This window comes from Sorex araneus, chromosome 7 (genome assembly GCF_027595985.1).
Source record: "Sorex araneus isolate mSorAra2 chromosome 7, mSorAra2.pri, whole genome shotgun sequence".
Taxonomy (NCBI): domain Eukaryota; kingdom Metazoa; phylum Chordata; class Mammalia; order Eulipotyphla; family Soricidae; genus Sorex; species Sorex araneus.
Genome location: NC_073308.1, coordinates 35,603,972 through 35,627,776, shown reverse-complemented (window position 1 = coordinate 35,627,776; position 23,805 = coordinate 35,603,972). Strand labels below are relative to the sequence as shown.

General features: G+C 42.3%; 1 protein-coding gene across 7 annotated transcripts in view; it reads right to left on the bottom strand.

The window, feature by feature from the left end:
* PPP1R12B (protein phosphatase 1 regulatory subunit 12B) overlaps nt 1-23,805 on the bottom strand; it is a 227,209-nt gene that overhangs the window by 162,381 nt on the left and 41,023 nt on the right. For all 7 annotated transcript variants that reach the window (XM_055144257.1, XM_055144255.1, XM_055144258.1 and 4 more), the window contains exons 2-3: nt 12,165-12,295; nt 1,712-1,830 (exon numbers count right to left, since the gene is read on the bottom strand). In XM_055144257.1, the coding sequence (XP_055000232.1) occupies nt 1,712-1,830; nt 12,165-12,295 (250 nt within the window). The remainder of the gene's footprint in view (nt 1-1,711; nt 1,831-12,164; nt 12,296-23,805) is intronic.

Here is a 23,805-nt window from a genome sequence, read left to right as displayed (position 1 = left end):
TTAATAAGAAAATTGAATGATCTAGTCATTATTGAAAGTGAGGAATTAAGTTCCCTATTATTATGTTGTTGTCTGTTTTCCCATTCTTACCTATTAGTGTTTACTTGATATGGTTGATATTTTGATGTTTGTTGCATATACATTTACAATTGGTGGAGCAATAGCACAGCAGATAGGGCCTTGCACACGGCCAACCCGGGTTCGATTCCTCCGCCCATCTCGGAGAGCCCGGCAAGCTACCGAGAGTATCCCGCCCGCACAGCAGAGCCTGGCAAGCTCCCCGTGGTGTATTCAATATGCCAACAACAGTAACAACAAGTCTCACAATGGAGAAGGTACTGGTGCCCACTCAAGCAAATCGATGAACAATGGGCCGACAGTGCTACAGTGCTACATTTACAACTGCTATTATCCCTTTGATGAATTTAAAGAATAATTTTTTTCATTTTTTTAAATTAAAGAACTGTGATTTACAGAGTTATTGACAGTTGAGTTTTAGGCATATAATACTGCAACACCAATGCCACCACCTGTGTCAACTTCCCTCCACCAGTGCTCCCATATTCCTCCCCACCCCAGCCTCCATCCCATTCCTGCCTGTCAACTAGACAGGCACACTACAAACTTTCAGTGGTTATAGCCTAGATCTCCTGTTTTCAGTTCTGTTGAGTCTGTGTTTTGGATATATGGCTACACCACTCACCACATCACCAGGATAACTGAAGCCCGGATGCCTGTTCACCCATTCCTTCCCATTCTCTTCATCCCCCTTTGATTTCTTTCCTTCTCTGTCCTTCTCCTTTCTAAACATTGGGGTCAAGGGTGATCAAGGCATCCCCCTTTTATTTCAGTATATTTACTTGTCCAGTATTCGATATATCACAGACAATTGAGAACATTCTGTGTTTGTCTTTCTTCTTCTGGCTTACTTCACACAACATATCTTCCGGTCCCCACCATGTAGCAAACTGCATGATTTCATCATTCCTTGCAGCTGCATAATATTCCATTGTGTATATACACACCACATCCGCAGAATCCATTCATCTGTCACTGGACACCTAGGTTGATTCTCTTTTCAGAGAGCTTTTAGGTCCTGGAGGTAGACACCCAAAGGGGAATTACTGGTTCATATGGCAGTTCAAGTCTAAGTTTGCTGAAAACTCTCCATATCATTTTCCACAGGGGTTGTGCCAGACAACATTCCTACCAGCAGTGGATGAGAACTCTAAATGATTTAGAACAGACCAAAACTTCACACACAAAGAGTGAACAGCATTGCAAAATTAAGCAGACGCGTAAGCGGACTTCTTTGCTGAAGAGTCAGTACTCAACACAGAAAGATTGTTTCTCAAATCTAGTCTATTTTTTTAAACTTAGTTTGAAAAGTTATTTTTTAAATATTACAATGCAAATTGTGGGAGATACTGCTGAAAAGAACTAGACAGTAAACTAAGCACAAAGCTTTTCAACAGGATATGAAAACCATACAAGCTTAGGGAGTCAAAAACCAGGAATGGTCATCCCTCTGGTATCTGACCTACCTGGGAGAGTTATTAAGAGGATACTCGGTGGTAACTGATATGGTTGGCTACTGCTGCACAGACAGATCCAATCGCTTACCATGTGACAATGAAAAATTCTACACACAGCAATTCTTGAGTGACAGTGTTCAAGAGCCTCTCCTGACCCTCTCCGATCCCTCAGTTACCTTGCTTCTTTACTTGCTCCAGAAGAAGATCTTTCATGGCAGGCTCTTCCGCAAGGTCAGAAGGGGCTTCCCCTTCACTATTCACCATGCCCACGCTGGCTCCCTGGTTAATGAAATACCTGTGCAGAAAAAATCCAGGATTAACACGGCCTCTACCAGGCAAAAATCAACCCACACTAATGCATCTGAGGCTCAACGCAAGCAAAGGTTAAGATATGCTCCCAGGTAAAGTATCCACTGCTAATTTATAATTCCATTAATCAGTCCTCAAAAATTAGGACTGGAGGCTTCTCTAGTTCCTAAAAAGAGCAGTGACAACAACAAACTAGATTTCTTTTATGTTCATAATTTCTTTATTCCTTTTTTAAAATTGAATCCCCATGAGAAACATAGCTACAAAATTGTTCATGATTGGTTTCTGTCATATAATGTTCCAACACCATCCTTCCAGCCTACATTTCCCGCCATCAATGTCCCCAGTTTCCCTCCCACCTACCACCAGCCTGCCTCTATAGCAGACATTTTTCTTCTCTCTCCTCTCTCTCTCTCTCTCTCTCCTCCCCCTCTTTCTCTGTTTCTCTGTCTGTTTGCTGTTTGTCTCTCCATCCCCCCTCCCACCCCCACCCCCGACACCCGGGCATTATGGTACAGGTACTGAGAGATTATCATGTATATCCCTTTACCTCCTTTCAGCACTCAGTTCTTACCCAGAGTGATCATTTCCAACTATCACATGGTGGTTCCTTTTCTTATACTCATTATTTCTAACTACTAAGTCACTCATGCTCAGTGGATAGCAGAGATTTTTTTAATACAGCAAGGGAGGCAGGCAGGCAGTCAGAAAAGCTCACACCCACACTCAGGGCAAAACATGAATTCCCAATTCCCAAAAGGACTCACTATGCTACAATATTGAGAATAAGTAAGAGATTAAGTCTCACAAAAATATTCTCAGTGCCATAAAAGATTGTTAAATAGTTCTGGGATATGAAATTAGGAGAATAAAACTAGAGTTACATTTGCACAGATCCGCCAAAATCATGCCAACAAACTCTCCCTCTAACCCACCATCTACATGAAATATTCTGTACCCTTAGATAAAACTAAATTATTTTTTTTAATTTATTTATTTTTAATTAGAGAATCACCGTGAGGGTACAGTTACAGATTTATACACTTTTGTGCTTATACTTCCCTCATACAAAGTTTGGAACCCATCCCTTCACCAGTGCCCATTCTCCACCACCCGTAAACCCAGTGTCCCTCCCACCCTCCCCAATCCCATCTCCCCCCCACCCCACCCTGCCACTGTGGCAAGGCATTCCCTTCTGTTTTCTCTCTCTAATTAGCTGTTGTGGTTTGCAATAAAGGTGTTGAGTGGCCGCTGTGCTCAGTCTCTAGCCCTCATTCAGCCCGCAACTCCCTTCCCCCACATGGCCTTCGACTACAATGTAGTTGGTGATCGCTTCTCTGAGTTGACCTTTCCCCAGAACGTGAGGCCAGCCTCGAAGCCATGGAGTCAACCTCCTGGTACTTATTTCTACAGTTCTTGGGTGTTAGTCTCCCACTCTGTTATTCTATATACCATAGATGAGTGCAATCTTTCTATGTCTGTCTCTCTCTTTCTGACTCATTTCACTCAGCATGAAACTTTTCATGCCCATCCACTTGACTACAAAATTCTTGACCTCCTTTTTTCTAACAGCTGCATAGTATTCCATTGTATAGATGTACCAAAGTTTCCTCAACCAGTCATCCGTTCTGGGGCATTCGGGTTTTTTCCAGATTCTGGCTATTGTAAACAGTGCTGCGATGAACATACATGTGCAGATGTTGGATAAAACTAAATTATTAAAGAAATAATTACAGATAGTGATTCTATATCTAAATACAACATTTGACTCTGAAAAAAAATATTTGATCACTCAACTATGCTCCATGGATTTTTTTTCCCAAAGGGCTTTCATATAAAATAACAAAATAAGATAATTTTATAGGGTAATCAATGTGTAATATCACTTCCCAATAATGCTGGGCATTCTACCAAATATATGTATCAAAGAAGAAAAAATATTTCAATTAGAATTCAAACATTCAACAATACAACAGGTATTTTTTGGTCCTCTATTATGTTTAAGATACATACTATTATTTTATTTTACTTCCCCAGCATGTTTAGGGACCACTCAATGCAATATGTGTGTGTGTGTGTGTATTTGTGTATGAGACATGAAGTGCTGGGAATCAAACTTGGGACCTCATGCATGACAGACATGTACTAGAGCACTTGGAGCTATCTTCCTAGTCCCAAAGTGACACATTTTAGACACTGTAGGCGATTTTTTGAAAGATAATAAATGGCCACTATATTCAAAGGATCGGCACAGAAGAAAAAAGTAAACCAGCATTAGATTAAGACCATAAGTTCTGCTTTCTCAGTGCCTAATAACCTGGTTAAAAAAAAATAGGGCCTTAATAAATGCTTTTGATTTACAGATCAATTCTCTATATATCAATATCAAGTGCAATGGCATTTATAACTCACCTAATTTTCAACTTTCCTCACAATCTCAGAGGAAGATGAGACACTTTTCATCCTAAGGCTTTTTTAATTTTATTTTTTAACCATTTGATTGAGGTATCGAGATCCACAGTACTGTCCATTATGCTTTTCACCCACCACTCCTGCATACATCATTCCCACAGCACAGCATCAGAGTGCCACATCCCCGACCAGGGTCCCAAGGGACCTTCCCAGCCACATTCATCCCATATAACCATAGACAAAAACTCCAGTTCCAATGACTTTGGCTACCTGCTGTTCCCTTATTATGAACTCTATATTCCACATATGAAAGCATTTTTTAAATTTATTGTGGAGGTGGTGACTCCTATGTACACAGAAATGAATAAAGCTAAACACCTCGGTCCAAAGACATAGTACAGCAGGCAGGGCACTTGCCTTGCACACAGCCAAACCAGGTTCAGTCCCCCGCATCCCTGATTGGTCCCCTGCGCACTACCAGGCATGATCCCTGAGCACAGAATCAAGAGTAAGGCCTGAGCACTGCTGGGTGTGGCCCAAACAAAACAAAGCAAAAAGCTAAACTACTGAAATTCCACAAAATTGTAAATCAATGATAAGTTAACCAAAAAAAATTTTTTTCCCAAAAACTCTTTGGAAGGAGTGATAGAACAATGGGTAGGGTGCTTGCCTTAGATGTAGCTGATGACCCAGGTTTGATCCCTGTCACTATATATGGTTCCCCCAAGCTCTGCCAGAAGTGACCTCTGAGTGCAGAGCCAGAAGTATTCTCTCTGTCACCTAGACTCTTAATAATTTGCATATTGTCTCTCTTGAATCCATTCCATATTTCTCTGGTGTTCTGCTTATATCTTTTTAGATATTTTTTCATCGTCCTTTTTTTTTTAAAAAAAAAAAAAAAAGAGGTTTCCTGCATCTTAACTTGGAGCTCCTTGATCTTTTCCTGTTATTCTGCTGCTCAGACCTTCAATTGAGTTTTTTTTTTAAAATATTACCTACCTACCACATTGTTAATTTCTGTCAATTTTGATTGTAGTTTCCAAGCCTATTTTTAATCTCCTATTAATCTGTATTCTTATTTGTTTGTTTGGCTACAACTGGAGGTGTCAGAGATTGCTCCTGGCTCTGTGCTCGGGGATCACTCTTGGAGGTGCTTGGGGTACTGGATGCAGTGTTGGGAACAGAAACATGCAAGGCAGGTATTCCTACCCACTGTGCTCTCTCTCCAGCCCTGTCCTCTTTTTTTTTTTTTTTGCTTTTTGGGTCACACCTGGCGATGCACAAGGGTTATTCCTGGCTTTGCACTCAGGAATTACTCCTGGCGGTGCTCAGGGAACCATATGGGATGCTGGGAATCGAACCAGGTTGGCTATGTGCAAGGCAAATGCCCTACCCGCTGTGCTATCTCTCCAGCCCCCAGCCCTGTCCTCTTAATGTTACCAAATATGGGTTTTCTATTCATCAGTTAGCCCTCTATTTCCACATATTCACTAGATCCTCTATACTTATTTAGGCCAAATTCACATTCAACTCCCCGGCCCTGAAAAATCAAAATACAAGTAATATATGTCATTAATCCTCAGTGAATATCTGGTGGATTTGAACTGTAAATCCTGCACCAGAACCACTGTTCCCACACCTCCCACTCTCAGCTCTGTTTCCCAGCTCAACTGTTTCCTTGAACTGGATGAAACACCCTTTCCTTCCCGTTTTTCTTTCAAGAGCTCTCCTATCTGTCAAGGTTCATTTCAAACACATTTGCCTTGAAGAAGACTTAACTTGTTTTCACCAACTGATTTTTCTCTCCCCTTTTCCTCTCCCTTCCCTACCCCCATGCCTCACCAACACTGATTCTGGGCACCTCAGAAGTATGTACTGTATCATAATACACACTGTATCATTATGCAACCAGGCTGAAGGCCAGCTGAGGACAAGTGTGTCTCTCTCAGCACAACCCCTGCCATGATAGCTGACACTTTCTCTTTTCTCCCGCACTCCATAAATATTGCTGCGAATCAATTAAACAACCACTCCACTCTGCCATCTAGGCCATCCTAACTGTCATGCCACTTGATTACAGAGACCCCTAGAATTCCTTTTCTAGTATGTTTTTAAGTCCATGATCAAGAAAGCTCACTTATAAAAAATCATTTTCTAAAATAATCTGGCTTTTCATGAATCAGAAGGAGATTACTGCTAATGAAGACTGCCTTCATAAACCATATTAGTGGGGGAAAGTCTAGTTTCCTTTAGTCTGAGGGCTGGAGTGAAAAACACAGCAGGTAAGGCATTTGCCTTGCATGCAGCTGACCCCCAGCATCCCATATGGACCCCTGAGTACCGCCAGGAGCTCTTCTTGAGTGCAGAGCCAGGAATAAGCCCTGAATATCACCAGGTGTGGCCCAAAAACAGAACAAAAGATAAATTTTCTTTAGTCTGATTCTTTTACCTGGACAATAATAAACATCACCTCTGAATTAATATCAGTTTTACCTCTAGCGACTCAGCAATACCTACTTGCTCAATAATCAGGTCCTTTCCAAGTATAAAGCCTTTGAGACTCGGGTTCCACTGCATTGCGAGGGTGAGGCTCATGTTTGATCCTGGCACCAACCCTCACAGCTGATTGACACTGGCACCACCATGGCAACCCCCAGCACACTATGGTCGAGCGTGCAAGCACCACAACCCAGGGTGTGAGCCCTGACACATGAACAACAAACTAAAAAAGGGGTGGGGGCCGGGTGGGTTACCAACGAAAAGCACCTGCCTTGAAAACGTGAGGCTGGAGCTGGGTCCCTGGTGCCATCCAGGTGTGCCAAGCACAGCAGTGGCCCTGCTCTCTGAGCGCCCGCACCACAACCGAGCAGGCGACCTCTGGCACCAGCCAACGTGTGCATCGCTGTGACTAAAGGGTGTGACACCAACACGCAATGCAACGAAAGGCATCCAAGTACTGCAGTCAGGAATGGGACCTCCCAAGGAGTGAGAGAGGCAGCGACTCTGGGGAGCACTATAGCCGGGATGGCTGGGAGCATCACAACTGAAAAAACAAACAAGCACTGCAAGTGAAGTGTGCGGTCTCTGGCCCACACCATGATTGAGCACAGGCCCCAGATATGTGAGCCCTGGAGCGTACACACCACAACCAAGAGTGCGAACACCATGACAAAGCACACACACGTACAACCTCCAGTCATCACAGCAACGGAAGGGAAGGGGGAGAAGTCAAAGCTTTTAAGCTTATTGTGCATCTGAGAAAAATGGTGCTTGTTTTGTGGTTTGTTACTATTCTAAGGGAGGGCTGAAGAAAGTGGAATGTGTTTGAAAATTAGCCTCCCAATAAACAATAAAGCCAAATGAAATGCTGCAGCCTGGCACCACTCTGATGCTTACAAGGCAAGTATGTATTGGTAAAGAGAACGCAAAACACTCAGATAGCTAGCATGAAGCAAAAACTCAAGGGAGGGGGAAAATAACCTCAAACCTCTTTTAAAAAATGTCATACTGAGGGGCTGGAGTGATAGCACAGCGGGTAGGGCGTTTGCCTTGCACGCGGCCGACTGGGGTTCGAATCCCAGCATCCCATATGGTCCCCTGAGCACCACCAGGGGTAATTCCTGAGTGCATGAGCCAGGAATGACCCCTGTGCATTGCCGGGTGTGACCCAAAAAGCAAAAAAAAAAAAAAAAAAAAATATATATATATATATATATATATGGCATACTGAGTTCAAATGTGAAGGTCAAATTATACTTAGAACTCCTAGAAAAACAGTTTGTCTTTCTTTGTTCCTTTCCACTCCTTAGAAATACAGAGTTCCTCTGATAGAGAAGGGATAACCAAGCAAAGGGTGCTAGGCGGGCGCACTACGGATGGGAGATACAGGCTGAACACAGACTATAGACCGAACATGATGCCTACTTAATACCTCTGTAGGAAACCACAACACCCAAAAAGAGAGAGCGAGCAAGTCCATGATCAAGAAAACTCACTTATAAAAAAATCCTACCTGCCACAGAGGCAAGGTGGGGTGAAGAGGACAGGGTGAGGGTGGTGGGAGGGATGCTGGGACCATTGGTGGTAGAAAATGGGCACTGGTGGAGGGATGGGTACTCGATCATTGTATGACTAAAACGTAAGCATGAAAACCTGTAAGTCTGTAACTTTGTCTCACGGTGATTTACTAATTAAAAAAAAAAAAGATAAAGAAATACAGAGTTCCTGGGATCCTCTGCGCCTAAAGACTTGGATTCCAGAGACCTAACACTTTCGGGCATCCAGTGCAGCTTCTAATAACAATGCACTGGGACTGCGAACTGGGCTTCAACTCTGTGCTGCCCGGGGGTGGATTTTTATCCTCCCAACCCTGTCTTCCTTCACGGAAAACGGCGGCGGCGGCAACCGCATGGCAGGCGCCATCCTTAAGAATCCTAAGCCAGAGGTACTCAATTTCTACACTTGGGGCTCCCAGGGACTCATGGGAAGGGGGTGTAACCGGCACGCCCTCGGCCCAGATAAATTCGGAGCTGCTGAGTGGGAAGCAGACCCTCTGCGCCTAAAGACTTAGATTCCAGAGACCTAACACTTTCGGGCATCCAGCGCAGCTTCTAATAACAATGCCCTGGGACTGCGAACTGGGCTATGCAATTTCTGGTAGAATTTTCCCTGGACTTTAGACAGAAATCCAAAACCACGTGGACGCAGTAGCGTCCGCGTGACTTAACATCTATTATTGTCAGCTACGTGAAACGGTTCCTTTTGAACAGGTCTGACTTGGGGGGGAAACTCCAAATAATAACAGTAAGTTTTTGTTGAAATATTGAAGGTTATTAATGTAGCAGCCAGCTCTCTGGACTGTGAACTAAGCAAAAGCCCCACGCCGGCCATTGCGGCATGGCATCCAGGCGCGGGATGGGGGATGAGGGTGAAAAAAAAAAAAAAAGGAAAAAGGAAAAAGGAAAAAAAAAAAAGAAGAGTTATGTACTTGTAGCAGTGGGGCTCCATATCTCTTGATTCCCAGCAATGGAAAACTAATTATCAAATGCTTCCTTGGTAGTAGGTCTGTCTCTCTTGGGTGGAAACTCCAACAACTATAGTGAGTTGTGTGTTGAAATATGGAATGTAATCAAGGTAAAGAGAAAATGAAGTGAAATTCATTAGTTATACAGTAGGGGGTAAGGGGTGGGGGCGGGGGTATACCAGGGTTTTTGGTGGTGGAATATGGGCACTGGTGAAGGGATGGGTGTTTGAATATTGTATAACTGAGACATAAAGCTGAGAACTTTGTAACTTTCCACATGGTGATTTAATAAAAAGTTTAAAAAAAAAGAAATACAGAGTTCCTAATGATTCTGAGAATGAGAATATAGAGTTTAAGATATTTAAGCTACAGGTGCTGGAGTGATATACAGTGGGTCGGGCATTTACCCTGCATGCAGTCAATCAGGGTTTGATCCCTAGCATCCCATATGGTCCCCTGAGCACTGCCGGGAGTAATTCTTGAGTGCAGAGCCTGAAGTAACCTCTGAATGTCACCGGGTGACCGAAAATATATATATATATATATATATATATATATATATATATATTTAAGCTACAAAAAGAAAAAGGAGGAAATGACCAAGGACCAAACTTCTAAAATGTTATTTGCAACCCTGAAGAAAAGCATTTATTTATCCTTATTTCAGTTTGCTTGGCCAAAGGTTTTGAATCACTGATAATATCTCTGGTTTCAATGTCATGAAGTGTTCTGCTATGTTATGTAGGGGGTTGGAGCGATAGTACAGTGGGTAGAGCATTTGCCTTACATGTGACTGACCCGGGTCAACCCCCAGCATCCCATATGGTCCACTGAGCAGCACCAGGAATGATTCCTGAGTGCAGAGCCAGGAGTAACCCCTGAGCATCACTGGGTGTGACCTAAAAAGCCAAAAAGAAACCATGTAGGCAGGGATGCAGCTCAGCAGTAGAGCAGCCCTGGATTTGATCCCCGCACCATGCACCCCTCCACACACACACACACACACACAAAAATGGAGTGTGAGGCGAAATAAAGAAACCACTGTAAAAACACATTTACAATCATTCTCTGTACTCAGCTTCACAAAAGGAGAAAAAAAAGAAGCATTTGTGGATAATGCCAACATAAGCAATCCTCATTCTAAGCATGAGCTCTATTTGTTGCTTTCCAATAGTTAAAAAAACAAAAAAAAACAAAAAGGGAAATCCTTGAAATCCTTTGGCAGCACAAAAACCAGAGACAGACAGTAAAATATAAATATAATGGGACTAACAACGTCTGTAAACATGAAACTAGTTTTAAAGGCAAAACAGAAGTCCATGGAAATCTCCTGATCTGTCGGACGTCAGAATGTCTCGGCACTGGTGGGTGCAGGAGAATCAGAGCCTTCCTAGGAGGAAGCGGGAACTGACTTACTAGACTACAGGAGAGGAGTGCCAGAGCAAAGGAAACTGCACTGTTCTGGTTCTGCTGGCCTCAGGACCCATCCTGTCAGTCGACCCTGTCTCAGAGCAAGCAGCCAATCAACCCCAGGACTCCTGCCGACCGTCCCTGGGGACAGAACATCCCCAGCTCTAGAGCAAACCAGTGGCACAGGCTCTCCCTGTAGGGAGATTTGTAGGGAATCTGTACAAATCCAACTACAAATCCAATCCCAGGCCCGGGCACAGTTGCCAACAATTTTCCCTGCCAGTAGCTGAGAGAGAAATATACAGAAGTGCTCTGAAGTAAGCAATCTGGTTTTCAAAGGATCCTACAATATCATCATTTTATTTACGGAATTTGCCTTATCAGTCAAAATTGACCCTCTTCTAGGAAATACTCAATGGCCTCATTTTGTTGTTGTTGTTGTTGTTGTTGTTGTTGGTTGGTTTTGGTTTGGGGGCCATACCTGACAGTGCTCAGGGATCATTTCTGGTAGGATTCAGGGGACAAAATGGGGTTCTGGGTCTCGAATCCAAGTCAGCTGTGTATGAGACAAATTTCACAACCTCATTTTTCCCTAACAGCTGTACAGTATTCCATTGTGCAGATGTACCCCAGTGATTTTTAAAGCAATAGGATCAGTTTACAAAAATCCCTAGGCCTACTCATATGTGTGCTTACCAATGGTTCCTCAAAAAGTGAACCCAGTACAGCAGATGGCAAACACCTCAGCATGTCCCAAGGAATATGCATTATTGGGAAATAGAAACAAATGAAACTTTTCAACTAAAACCACTAACGAGGGCCCAGGGGGAGGTCCAGTGGCTTAGGACACTTGCCTTGCAAACATCCAGTTATCAGTTCAATGCCCAAGGCCACCATGTGTACCCAGAGCTATCCATGTGGCTCTGCTGACTGAAATCCCTGGTACCACACAGTTTCCAGCTGCACCACAGACATATGTGTGGGAACTCCAGAATTCACAACTCAGGAGTGCAACCCCCTACAAACATTACAACTGAAGGAGTCCAAGAACCAAAGGGGAGGGGGAATTCTGTCAGCACAACAGAAAAAGCAGGGAATAGAAGGGGTGAAAAGTTTGGTTTTCTGATTACAGTTAACTACCACATAAAAGATAGCATAAGTTACTCCCCATAAAATAATTCCACCTCCATGGGGCCAGAGCAATAGTACAGCGGCTAGGACATTTGTGGTGCATGCAGCCGACTGTAGTTCAATCCCCAACTTCCCATATGGTCCCCCGAGCATCATCAGGAGTGATTCCTGAGTGCAGAGCCACGACGGAGTAACCCCCCCTAGCACCACCAGGTGTGCCTCCCCCCAAATAATAATTCATTATCATTTGTAACAAAGAGAGATTATACTGTGAAGTGTAGGCCCTTGGGAGCTGAAGAGACACAAAGGCTTCCAAGAAATCACCCAGCCCCAGAGAGACTCACTCTGCTATGTTGAGGTAGCCGCAGGAAGCAGCTGCGTGGAGGGGGGTCCAGCCCTCGTTGTCCTGCTGGTTGATATTGGCTTTGTTCTCCACCAGGAACTTCACCATGTCCAGATTTTCATCGATACAGGCCTGAAATGAAAAGCCCAATCATTCACTCAACAAGTCCGGACTAATTTCTACTACAAGCTAGACTTCTCTGGGCACGAACAACAGAGCAGTTGAAATGAGATGTTCATTTCTATTAAGCTCTGAGATCCGGTGCAGGCCTCTCAATGAACATGCCTCTCTATATCAGCTCTGAAACAGTCATAATATAATCTTATTTAGACCATTACAATCAACTGAAAAAGTGATTGATTATACCATACCATAAATGGGTGACCTGTTTTATTGTTATTTTTAAAACAGGGCATGTTAGAAAACATGGATTTGCTCATGAATTGGGAAATAAAAGTCACGTAAGAGTGAATATAATTTTTCCAGTCGGATGTGTAAGTCTGAGATTCTAGGGCTCCTAACCCTTATATACTACTGGGGGGTGGAGTGTAAATTGGCACAGACATTACAGAAAGACGTATGGAGATTCCTCAAAACATTAAAAATAGGGACCAGAGAGATAGCTCAATGGGCTGAATGCATACTTCGAATGTAGGAGGCCCAGGTTCAATCCCTGGTACCACACGGTCCTCTGAGCGCCACCAGGAACAAACCCCAAACAACCAAGCCTAGTACAACTTCTGAGGACCACTGCATGTGTTGCCCACCAAAAAATAAAATAAAACAAAATAAAATTCTACAAAACCCAGTTACCCCACTTGAATTTTTCTTTCAAACCCTGCCTTGAGCAAATAAGTACACTGCCAAGTTGACAGCAGCATTGTTTATTATTACAGCAGCCAAGAACTGTGTGCATCTAGAGAGAGAGAGAACTGAGAATCCTCCCAATTGAGAGACTTGAGAAAGAGGCTACAACGTGTTCACACAATGCAGCCACTCATATACATGCAGGAACATTATTCAACTAGCAAGAAAGCACAAAATTCTGCTCTTCGCCACAGTACTGATGGACTAGAAGGTTTTATGGTCTGTGAAATAAGCCAGATGGAAAAAGATAAATACTGTTGTAATTCTACTCATGTGGAACATAGGCAAAGCATACTAAGGAATAATAATAAGCAGCTGTTAAAATAAAAGATTATGGGGGGGGGAATCCAAGGTAGAACTCCAGAGGACTCACCATGGTAACTATGGGACTTAGCAAGCACAAAGTTTAGAGAACTTAGGGGAACTTCCTCTACAGATAACCAGATAACCTTGAGTGAATCCTGCCTAAAAGCAGGGAAATAGATAATACATATATATATATATATATATATATGTATATATGTATATTTACACAATTTAGATAAAAATTTAATTAGGAAAAAAATAGGTGACTCTGATTCTAAAAAAGCATTGTTGTTAATTGTATTCAAATAACTTGAAATTCACAGTTACTGAAATTATCAACCTAGACGTATTTAATAACATATTCCTCCAAACTACCCTTGGATGTCAGGTGACTTTTGTATTCCTAACAGTCTCTTCCAACAAGTAGCTCCCTGCATTTACTCTATAATGCTTCTTAGGTTTATCAAAAAAAAAAACCTTCTCATTTAAAATTTTTTCTTAAGAAAAAAAAAATTTTTTACTTAAGTCTGTATCACCTATGACAAGGTTGAGCCCAGTGCAGTGTCTTGCTAAAAACAATTAACAAAGACTTTTTATGTGAAAAAATAAAATACTCTTTTCAATATAGTATTCAAGTCCAGAAGCAAGTGATTGCACAATAGGCAGAGCACTTGCTGTGCACGCAGCTGACCCAGGTTTGATCGCTTGCACCCTGAACACTGCCCAGAGTGATCCCTGAGCACAAAGCCAGGAGGAAGTCCTGAGCACTGTTTGGCATGCGCCCCCCCCCCCACAACACCACCAAAAATGGTACTGCAATTTCAAGGCAAAAGTATTTTGAAGGTTAGACACACCCTTTGCCATGTAACAATAAACTCATTTATCAAGAAGGTCAAATGTGCCATCTTAACCTGTGTGAGCCAGAACGGCTTGGTCAACTCCTTCCTGTGTGGCTGCAAAATTTCTCTGGCTCTGAAAGAACAGTTTAAAAACTTAGCTCCCAGAACCATGCCACCATGAGGCAGACTTTTTGGAAGCCAACATTCCCAAGATCATTCTTTGCCCTTTCAAGATGACAGCAGCCAAATTCCAAAGAGACTAAAATAAGCCCAGCTAGCACAGGTATCACAGTGGAAAAACATCTTTACTCTTCCTTCCATCTTACTTTTATTCATTCCTCTTCAAAGTCTCCTTCACCCCAACAAAACCTTCTTATCTTCAGCCCTGTGACACTACCATCTATAAATCTCACACCCTTGGTGCGGTATTTTCATGAGAATGACATTGTGAATATGTTTGAGGAGACAATAAAAATATGAGCTAATCTGCAATGTAACTTGGCACAGCATCAATCAAAAGACAAAACAAAACGAAAAAATCAAAGAGAAAATAAAGGAGGCTGACCGTGAGAATTATTCCCTATACTGTCCACGAAGTGAAAGATAATATTGTGTTAAAAGCATCAGTTTTGAAGTCAGGTGACTTGGATTTGCACAAAGCTCTGCCAATAGTGAAGCAAGAGACAGGAGGTTATGCAGGCTGACTTCAGAATAGTACCTAATGTCCAGAATCTGCTGGATTTCTAAGGTCGGGAACTGTGTGAATGAAATGAAATGCACTGCAGGTAAGGTTTGAAAGGAATCATCCTTGGAGACCAATCAGCAGGGCTGTGGGACCCTCAGTCTCACTCCTTGTTTTGCTTTTTTCTTCCAGAGGATGGAACATGACTAAAGCTATGGAGGAGAAGCTGTCCCTGAAAAATCACTTCAAGTAATGTCACTGTCACTGTCATCCCTGAAAAATCACCTCAAGTAATGTCACTGTCACTGTCATCCCGTTGCTCATCGATTTGCTCGAGCAGGCACCAGTAACGTCTCTCACTGAGAGACTTAACACCCCAAGTAATAACAACTAAAATGAGATGCTCCTCTGCAGTTGCACTGCTGGCTTATTCACAACAGAAGCATCAAAAATGCGCAGATTCACCCATTTATAAAACCTGTCTGAGGTCATGAGCACCGCCCAGCCTGCTGTACTGAACCTTCCAGGGAGAAGGGTCTTTCCTTTTTCTCAGCAGGCCAAGGAACATAAACAAGTTTCTGATGTCACTTGTGACATCAAGGGAAAAACTCTCCTTCTTTGTCTCCCACACAAACTCCTTCTGCAGTCGGCTCTGCCATTTCCTTCTGGTTCTGCATTGCCGCAGAAGCATGGACTCCTAGTGTGGTAACAATGGTCCTCAAGCAGAAGTGGTATGACTTAATTACTCTATAAAGCTATTTGGAAAAACTGCCAGGTAATCATCTAAAACTTCTGAAAATCGGTGTGACGATGACAAGCAATTTCCAAAGCAAAATGCTTTATTTTACCAACGAAATGGGGAGACAGCAATGAAATGCTCTCTACTGTACCATATCAAAGGCAAAAGGAGCTGATAGCTGATCTGTGCCAGAGTTAAATCTGGGAGTTACAGAGAAGGCCTTACAAAACAAAGCCTCCTCCACTCCCAAAATAGCCCGCAACTGTCACCACCACCAAGTGCGGCTGGCTGCAAGAGCTGACCTTCCTGCTGGGTCTCAGAATATCGTTCAAGCTACCTGCACTGGCCAGATCAACTCTCTCTCCCACAAATCCCAGGGCAGGAAGATGACACACAACTAACTGAGTTTTGCACAGCATAACACCAACTTGTTTGGATTTTTTAGCTCATGCTTGGCTGGATTTTAACAAATCATGCTGACAAAAGTATCTGCATATAAAGAGGTTTGTGGAATATCCCCATGCTATGCTTTTATTATTTTGTTCTTTTTCCTTCCCTTACATAATTCAATAAGAATAATTTTATATAAACTATCATTAAAAACATCACTGTATCACTGTCATCCCGTTGCTCATCGATTTGCTTGAGTGGGCACCAGTAACGTCTCCACTGTGAGACTTCTCATTAAAAACACATTCTTCAAAATATATACCCTTTCAACTCTGTTGAATATCCAAAAAGCTTGTTGATGACAGCAAAGAACAGAATTTCTTTTTGGCAAACATTCATCAAACAAATACCTAATCCCTAAATCACCTATATGGGTTTCTCAAGTCATTCCTGGCAAAGCAAGAAATACATTCCACTAGAGCTAATCTGTTCATTGACAAATCTCAAACACCTATAACAACACTTGTCGATAAATATTTGTTAAGTTTAAAAAGAAGACTTAAAAACATGGAAAGGACTATTTTCTGGATATTCATTTGATTCTCAGTTATCTAGAATCAGCCGAAGACCTCTCTCCAAGCTTTGTAACTGATCCCATCCAAATCATGAAGGCATTACGATCAGGGGCAGGGCCAGGTCAAAGGCATTGTAACAGTGCATTGCCTCCCGTCCATTTTGTAATTTTGTCCGTGCATTTCCTTTCCAATGGCACAGAGTGTTGGACCCAATCCCTCAGAACCTGGGAAGGTACTTTACTTGAAAAAGAAGATCTCTGCAGATACAGATAAGGATTTTAAGAGGAGAACATCCTCAATTATCCAAGCGAGAACTCAAGCCAGTGACCAGTGTCCTCGTAAGAGAAAGGACAGGAGGAGATTGAAGCAGGCACTAGAAGAGGAGAATATATTTGAAGCCACAAGGCAAGGAATGTCAGTACTCACTGGAGGTTGGAGAAGTCAAAACAACAACTTTTTACCTCAGTCTCCAAAGGGGGTACGTCTTTCCCAGCACCTTGATTTCAGACTTTTAGCCTCATGCATAGTGAGATAATAAAGTTCTGCTGTCTTAAAGCACACTTAGAGTAATTTGTTACTGAAAATACAGGAAACAGGGCTGAAGCACTAGTACAGCAAGATGTCTGCTTTGTGTGCATTCAATCTCCAGCAGCCCATATGACACTGGTCACTGGCCTTAGGTCTCACTCAGATAATTGAAGACGTTCTCCTCTTAGAAAAGAAAAGGGACAGGCAGGGGAGGGGAGAGGAGGGGAGGGGAAAGGAGAAAAGGGGAGGGGAAGGAAGGGAGAAGCAGAAGGAGGAAAAGGAAAAGGAGGAGAAGGAGGAGATGGAGGAAAAGAAGGAGAGAAGAGGAGGAAGAGGAAGAAGGGAGAAATAAGGAAATAAAGAAAAAGGAAAAAACAGAAAACAAAGGCAACTAGCATAGAACAGGAAGTCAGAAACTGGAGCCCTCTACTCTTTGGTATTAAAATCCATCAGTGATTAATCTCATATTTGCCAGATTAAAAGAGACAACAATACTGTGTCACTTTTAAAAGACTTTTTTTTTTTTTGGCTTTTTGGATCACACCCGGCAATGCACAGGGGTTACCTCCTGGCTTTGCACTCAGGAGTTACTCCTGGCGATGCTCAGGGGACCATATGGGATGCTGGGAATCAAACCCGGGTCGGCCCCATGCAAGGCAAATGCCCTACCCACTGTGCTATTGCTCCAGTCCCTTAAAAGACATTTAATGCAAAGTTTTTAAAAGGTTTAACAAACCTTTTGCCCAAACAACAAATGCGTGGAAAGGTTTGACCATTGTCTCACATTAGATTTTTGAAATTCTGCACATTACATCCAACACTATAAATGTCTACAACTTGAAACAAACAAAAAAAAATCTTCTTTGAGTTAGGAACAAGTATTATATTGAATAAGGACTGACAATAGTTCACAAATGTATATTAGGTATTCCGGCTGAGGACAGAAACTGAAAACCCAGGGTGGCAGGACTGACTGGTGAGTCTGCTGGGAAACCTAGCAGGTTTTCTTAAAACCCAACATTCTTAAGCTCTCAAGACTCCGTGCTCCAACAAGGTAGCCTGCTCATCTCAAGAGTTCATACTAATCAATCACGGTCGACAAAGGATCCCTCACATTTGAAGAGCTTGGTCTCAGGTCAGGTTGCAAACATAATAAGAGTTGCGATCTGATGCTTAGTCAGTCTTTCCAAGTTCTTGCCTCTTCATTCCTGTCAGGAGAGCACAGCCACCACTCAAGGGAGAAGCATCCCAGCAGTCTGCTCCAACGCGACAGGTGACTGCGGCAACTTTTAGCCCTGTGTGAAAGACTCACAGCTTGCTGGCACTGAAGACTTGGCACCCACGTGGTGACAACTATATCTGATTATGTCCTCAGTGCTCAGGCAGGCTCTGGACACAGATCTGTAGCCCTGCAGGAGGGACAGCCAAGAGGGACAGCAGAAGTAAAGAATTTTCCATAGAGTGACTCGCTAAGATTTTTGGATTCAGGGTATTACATCCAACACTATAAATGTCCATGATTTGGAGCCAAAAATAAATAAATAAATAAACGCATCTTCTTTGCATTAGGAACAAGTATCATAGTGGGCTGACAATATTTAGATTTCACAAATGTATAGTCTGGGTCTATCAAGAACTCCTCTAAACACCTCAAGTCCTGAGTCTTCAAATAATATTTCCCTCACCTTTCTCTATTCTCCATGAATGTATACACATAAATGAAGAAAGCCCTTTACACTGTCTTACAGCTACTCTCCTATCCATTTTTATTCTGTATAAGTTTATACACATCTGATCTAACTTCAGTCACCAAAGCAGAAGGGCTCAGGAAATAAAAGCCGCAGCTCCTCCAAGTCTACAGTCAGACTTCAAAGAGAAGTTCTACAGTTATAACTCTACATCTCTACTTTGTTACATATTGGCAATCCCGATTTTGAGAAATAATAAATGGCAAAAATCTAAACTAGGAGTTTCTCTCTGGTCAAAAGACTGTACATAGCTGAGTCACTCCTCTGATACTTGTAGGGACATAAGAAATTCTTCTTACGAACCCTGCAGCTAAAGATGAGCATGCTAACTGATAGGGGGGTAGGCTTGAAGGGCTAGGGTGTATGCTTAACATGTGGCAGCTCCAGTTCAATCTCTGGCACTGCCTGGTCTTCTGTGCATCACCAGAACACCTACCTCCTAACCTCGAAACAAAATAAAAAATGATACTTGTAAAAACAGAAGCCAACAATCACTAATTGCAAATAATATATTATACATAGAAAACTGTAAAGACTTCACCAAAAACGTTTTAAAAACCATAAGCCAATATATTCAATTAGCAAGTTATTTTTCCCCTGTAGAATGTCTGGGCCTGAAGACCATGAAATCACGTGGTCCAGCTTGATACATGATGGGACAGACACACACAGCTTACTAGCTGCCCACCAGCTGCCTGAACTGAATGGCTCAAAAAGGATGTTAAAGTTAAGAATCATAGTGAAAACTATTTCTCTATTACAAGAAATGGAAGAGGACACAAGGAAATAAAAACTATTCCTTGTGAATGGCTTAGAAGAATTAATTGTTAAAATGTCCTTCCTTATCCAAAATATTATACATATTCACTGCAATCCCTACCAAATTCCAAAGACATTCTTCAGTGATATATAACAAATACTGCTAAGATTTTTAAGGAACAAAAAAAAAATATTTAAATAGTCAAAGTAATTATGAGAAAAAAAGAAGATGAGAGTCCCTGAATTCCCTGTACTTCAATGTACTATCCAACAATCGTATCAGAGTAGTGCCGTATTAGAATAAAAACACACTCTTGGGGCTGGAGAGATAGTACAGCACTTGCCTGGCATGCAATGGACCCAGGTTCAGGCCCTGGCATCCCATATGGTCCCCCAAGCCCTGTCAGGAGCAATTTCTGAGTGCAGAGCCAGGAATAACCCCTGAGTATTGCCAGGTGTGGGACACCCCTTGCCTGGGAAATAAATAAATAAATAAAACAGACCCTCAACCCAATGGAAGAGAATTAAAGAAGCATAAGGAGTTTTTTACAACAGAGTTAGCAGCATTAGGTGGAACAAGGAAGATTCTGTAACAAATGGTGTTAGAAAAACTGTTTAGCCACAAACAACAACAACAAAATAAAATTGGATCCCTATCTCCTATCATATATAAAAGTTATTTTAAAGGAGATTGAAAATCTATACTAGAACCAAATCCATAAAATACCTTGAGAAAAATGTTGACAAAATTTTTCATAATACTGACTTCAGAGCTGTCATTAATGACGTGATTCAATTGGCAAATAAAATGAGCAAAAATAAAAAATGTGGGACTACATCAAAGTGAAAGGCTTCTTACTGAAAAAGAAATTATAGCTAAATAAAAAGATACTGTAATGTACATGAGAAATAGTCACACAACATACATCTGGGCTAATATAATAGGTAAGACATACCTAAGGAATTCACAAAGCTCAACGACAATAAAAACCCAAACAACCCATTCAAAAATGAGACAAACAGACACTTTCTCAAAGGGTGATAGAAGCATGCAGTAATGTGCATCAATACTATAAACTTTAACACTAATATAACCATATTACCTAAACTATAATTTTAATAATTAAAAAAAGATATCCAGATGTTCAATAGGCATTTGAAAGTGTACATCATCAGTGATTATCAGTGCAATGCAAATTAAAGTGACAAAGAAATATCATCTCACACCAGTGAGAGTGACCTATATCAAAAAAGTCCAGAAGTGACCAGTGCTGGCAAGGATGTGGTGGAAAAGGAACCATATTCATGATTGGTGGCACTGTCATCAAGCTTGGCTGCCAGGGAAAACAGTATGGAGACTTCTCAAAAATTTAAAAATAGAACTACCATATGACTCAGTAATTCCACACCTTGGCATCTACCCTATGAATATAAAAACGCTATTTTGAAAAGATGTAAACACACCTGAGATTATTTCAACCACTATTTAGAATAGCCAGGAACTAGAAAGAACCCAAGTGCCCAACACTAGATGAGTGCGTAAATAATTTTTGACATGTATACACTACTCATCTACAAGGAAAGATGAAACCCTGCCTGCCTTTCGTTACAACTTGGATGGAACTAGAGGATTTGATGGTAAATGAAGTAAGTCTGAGGAAGGACAAATGCCAGATGGTCTCACTTTTAAGAGGAATATAATAAAACCAAGACAGGGAATGAAAAATGAAAACAAACCCCTCAAGTCTGACAACCGAACTGAGGGGACCAAGGGTGGGAAGAGGACCAGTTCAGGGGGTAGTGCAGAGGTCCATGGGGCACTAGCAGCACATTGCTTGGGGGACAATGTGGTGCCAGGGATCAAACCTGGATCTCCTTGCATGTAAAGTATGCACACTAGCCCTTTATTTCTTCAATTTTATGTTTTTTTACAGTACAATAGGAGTACTGCTATTTGTTCAACCATTGATTAAGCTGATTGAATTGGACATGAACTCCATTATTACTTTTTATTTTTTATTGTATCACCATGAGATAAAGTTACAAAGCTTTCATGTTTGAGATTCAGCCATACAATGATGGAACACCCATCCCTCCACCAGTGCACATTTTCCACCACCGACATCCCAGTCCTCACCCTGCCTCTATGGCAGACAATTTCCCCAATACTCTCTAATTTTAGGCATTATGTTTTTGTTGTTGTTGTTATTGTTGTTTGTTTTTGGGTCACACCCGGCGATGCACAGGGGTTACTCCTGGCTCTTCACTCAGGAATTACCCCTGGCGTTGCTCAGGGGACCATATGGGATGCTGGGATTAGAACCCGGGTCGGCCTCGTGCAAGGCAAACGCCCTACCCGCTGTGCTATCTCTCCAGCCCCTTTAGGCATTATGTTTTGCTTGGAATTTCCCACCACCATTCAAGCCTACCTGCCAGGGGCATACGCTACATAATTTATTTTCCATTACTCATTTTAACTATCATGAGAGCTTGCATGGCCGCGACTGTAAATGTAGATTTCTAAGCTGTAAATGATTGGGTTCCAGAGGCATCTCTGTATGGCACCAATCCATTTTGGGATTCGATTGTGAGTCTCTGGGCCAGGGCTATTGGTGCACTAAGATGGAGCCCAGAGGCAAATTGTGGGCATGACAACCAGTCTGCAGGGCAGGCGGAGACCCGGGGAGGGACAGCCCAGGTCCTCTGCCACCAGGTGTCATGGAAATTTAGTCCTGGAACCCGCATACCAAGGGCCTTGCTTGTGGAAGCTCTTGGTCACCGTGATTCCATCTGGAGTAGGTGGGGAGACTGCACCCGCTCCATCTGGGGTGTCCCAGTGAAACTGGCCTAGTATGGGGGCCTGGAGAGATCTCCAGTGCTGTGGTGTCTTCCAGGCTTCGCTGACACTAGCCCTTTATGCTGTCGACCTGGACTCATTAACACTGCTTTTAAAAAACAGGGGATCAGAGAGGTAAGTACTGGGTTTTTTGTTAAGGCACTCAGCTTTCATGTGGCAAACTTCATTTCAAATTCAGCACCATATATGGTCCCCTGAGCCCCACCAGGGATGATGCCGAGCACAGAGCCAGATGTGCACCGCTGGGTATGGCCCAAAACAGAAAAAAATGAATATGCAGAATATGCAGGAGGCCCAGCACCTCATGGTGCTCCCAGCACTACTGGGAGTGATCCCCAAGAGCAAAGCCAGGAATAGCCCCCAAGGACCTCCAGGATTGAGGGCCTAAATTTCTTTAACTAGGGGAGGAAAAGGAGAGAAGGGGAGGGGAGGGAACAGAAAGATAAAGGGAAGGGAAAAGGAAAGGAAGCTATAGCGATAGCAATAAATACTAGGAGTCTTCATTTTACAGATGGAGAAGTAGGCCTAGAAAAGTTACGGAGCCTTAGTCGAGGTCATGTTAGGTTACAGAACCACCTGAGTGTTTTCTACCTACTAATTAAGAGGTATCCAAAATAGAGTCCATGGACCAGGCTCAAGATACCACTTGGCTCATGGAACATTTTTAATACCTGATACTATCTTCCTAAATATAACTTTGCTTTAGCATATATAAGGCAAACTGATATTAATCTCACCCTCTAATAATCTTGCATGTGAAATGTGGCCAGTTGGTGGAATGGAGTTGGTCACCTCTGCTCACACTAGATGCAAAACACAAGGATTCCATTAAAGTGTTTTGGCCACCCCTGCTTCTTAGCATGAGACTGGATTAGAAACCGCTCTCATCTCTTGGCTACCTGTCTTAACCACAGCCCCCCATAGGTCTACTCTGCTGCCAACTTGGCATGTAGAATAAATTGCTGTCCCATGGAGAGGGATTTTCTATTTAATTCAGGATCACTCTGTGCCCATAAACAAGTGTTTCACAAGCCACAAGAGTACAGCCTGAAAGTTAAGGCTTGGGCAACACTCCATGGCGGTCAAGAAAGCCTCATGGAAAGAGAAAAGCAATTCTGAAACGTGGGTTAGGTAAGGAGTAAAAGTCACAAAGAAATCATGGACGATTCAGTTCTCAGAAGGTATCAATCATTATGCCACACTTTATCCGTAAGAGGAAATCTCATAAGACTATTATTTTCCCAGCAATTTTTCTCAATTTTTTTGCATAGGCAAAACCAGTAATATTGATTAATATATATCACTTACTGGCATGTATATAGAGGAAACTTGATACCAAAAATTAGAAAAAA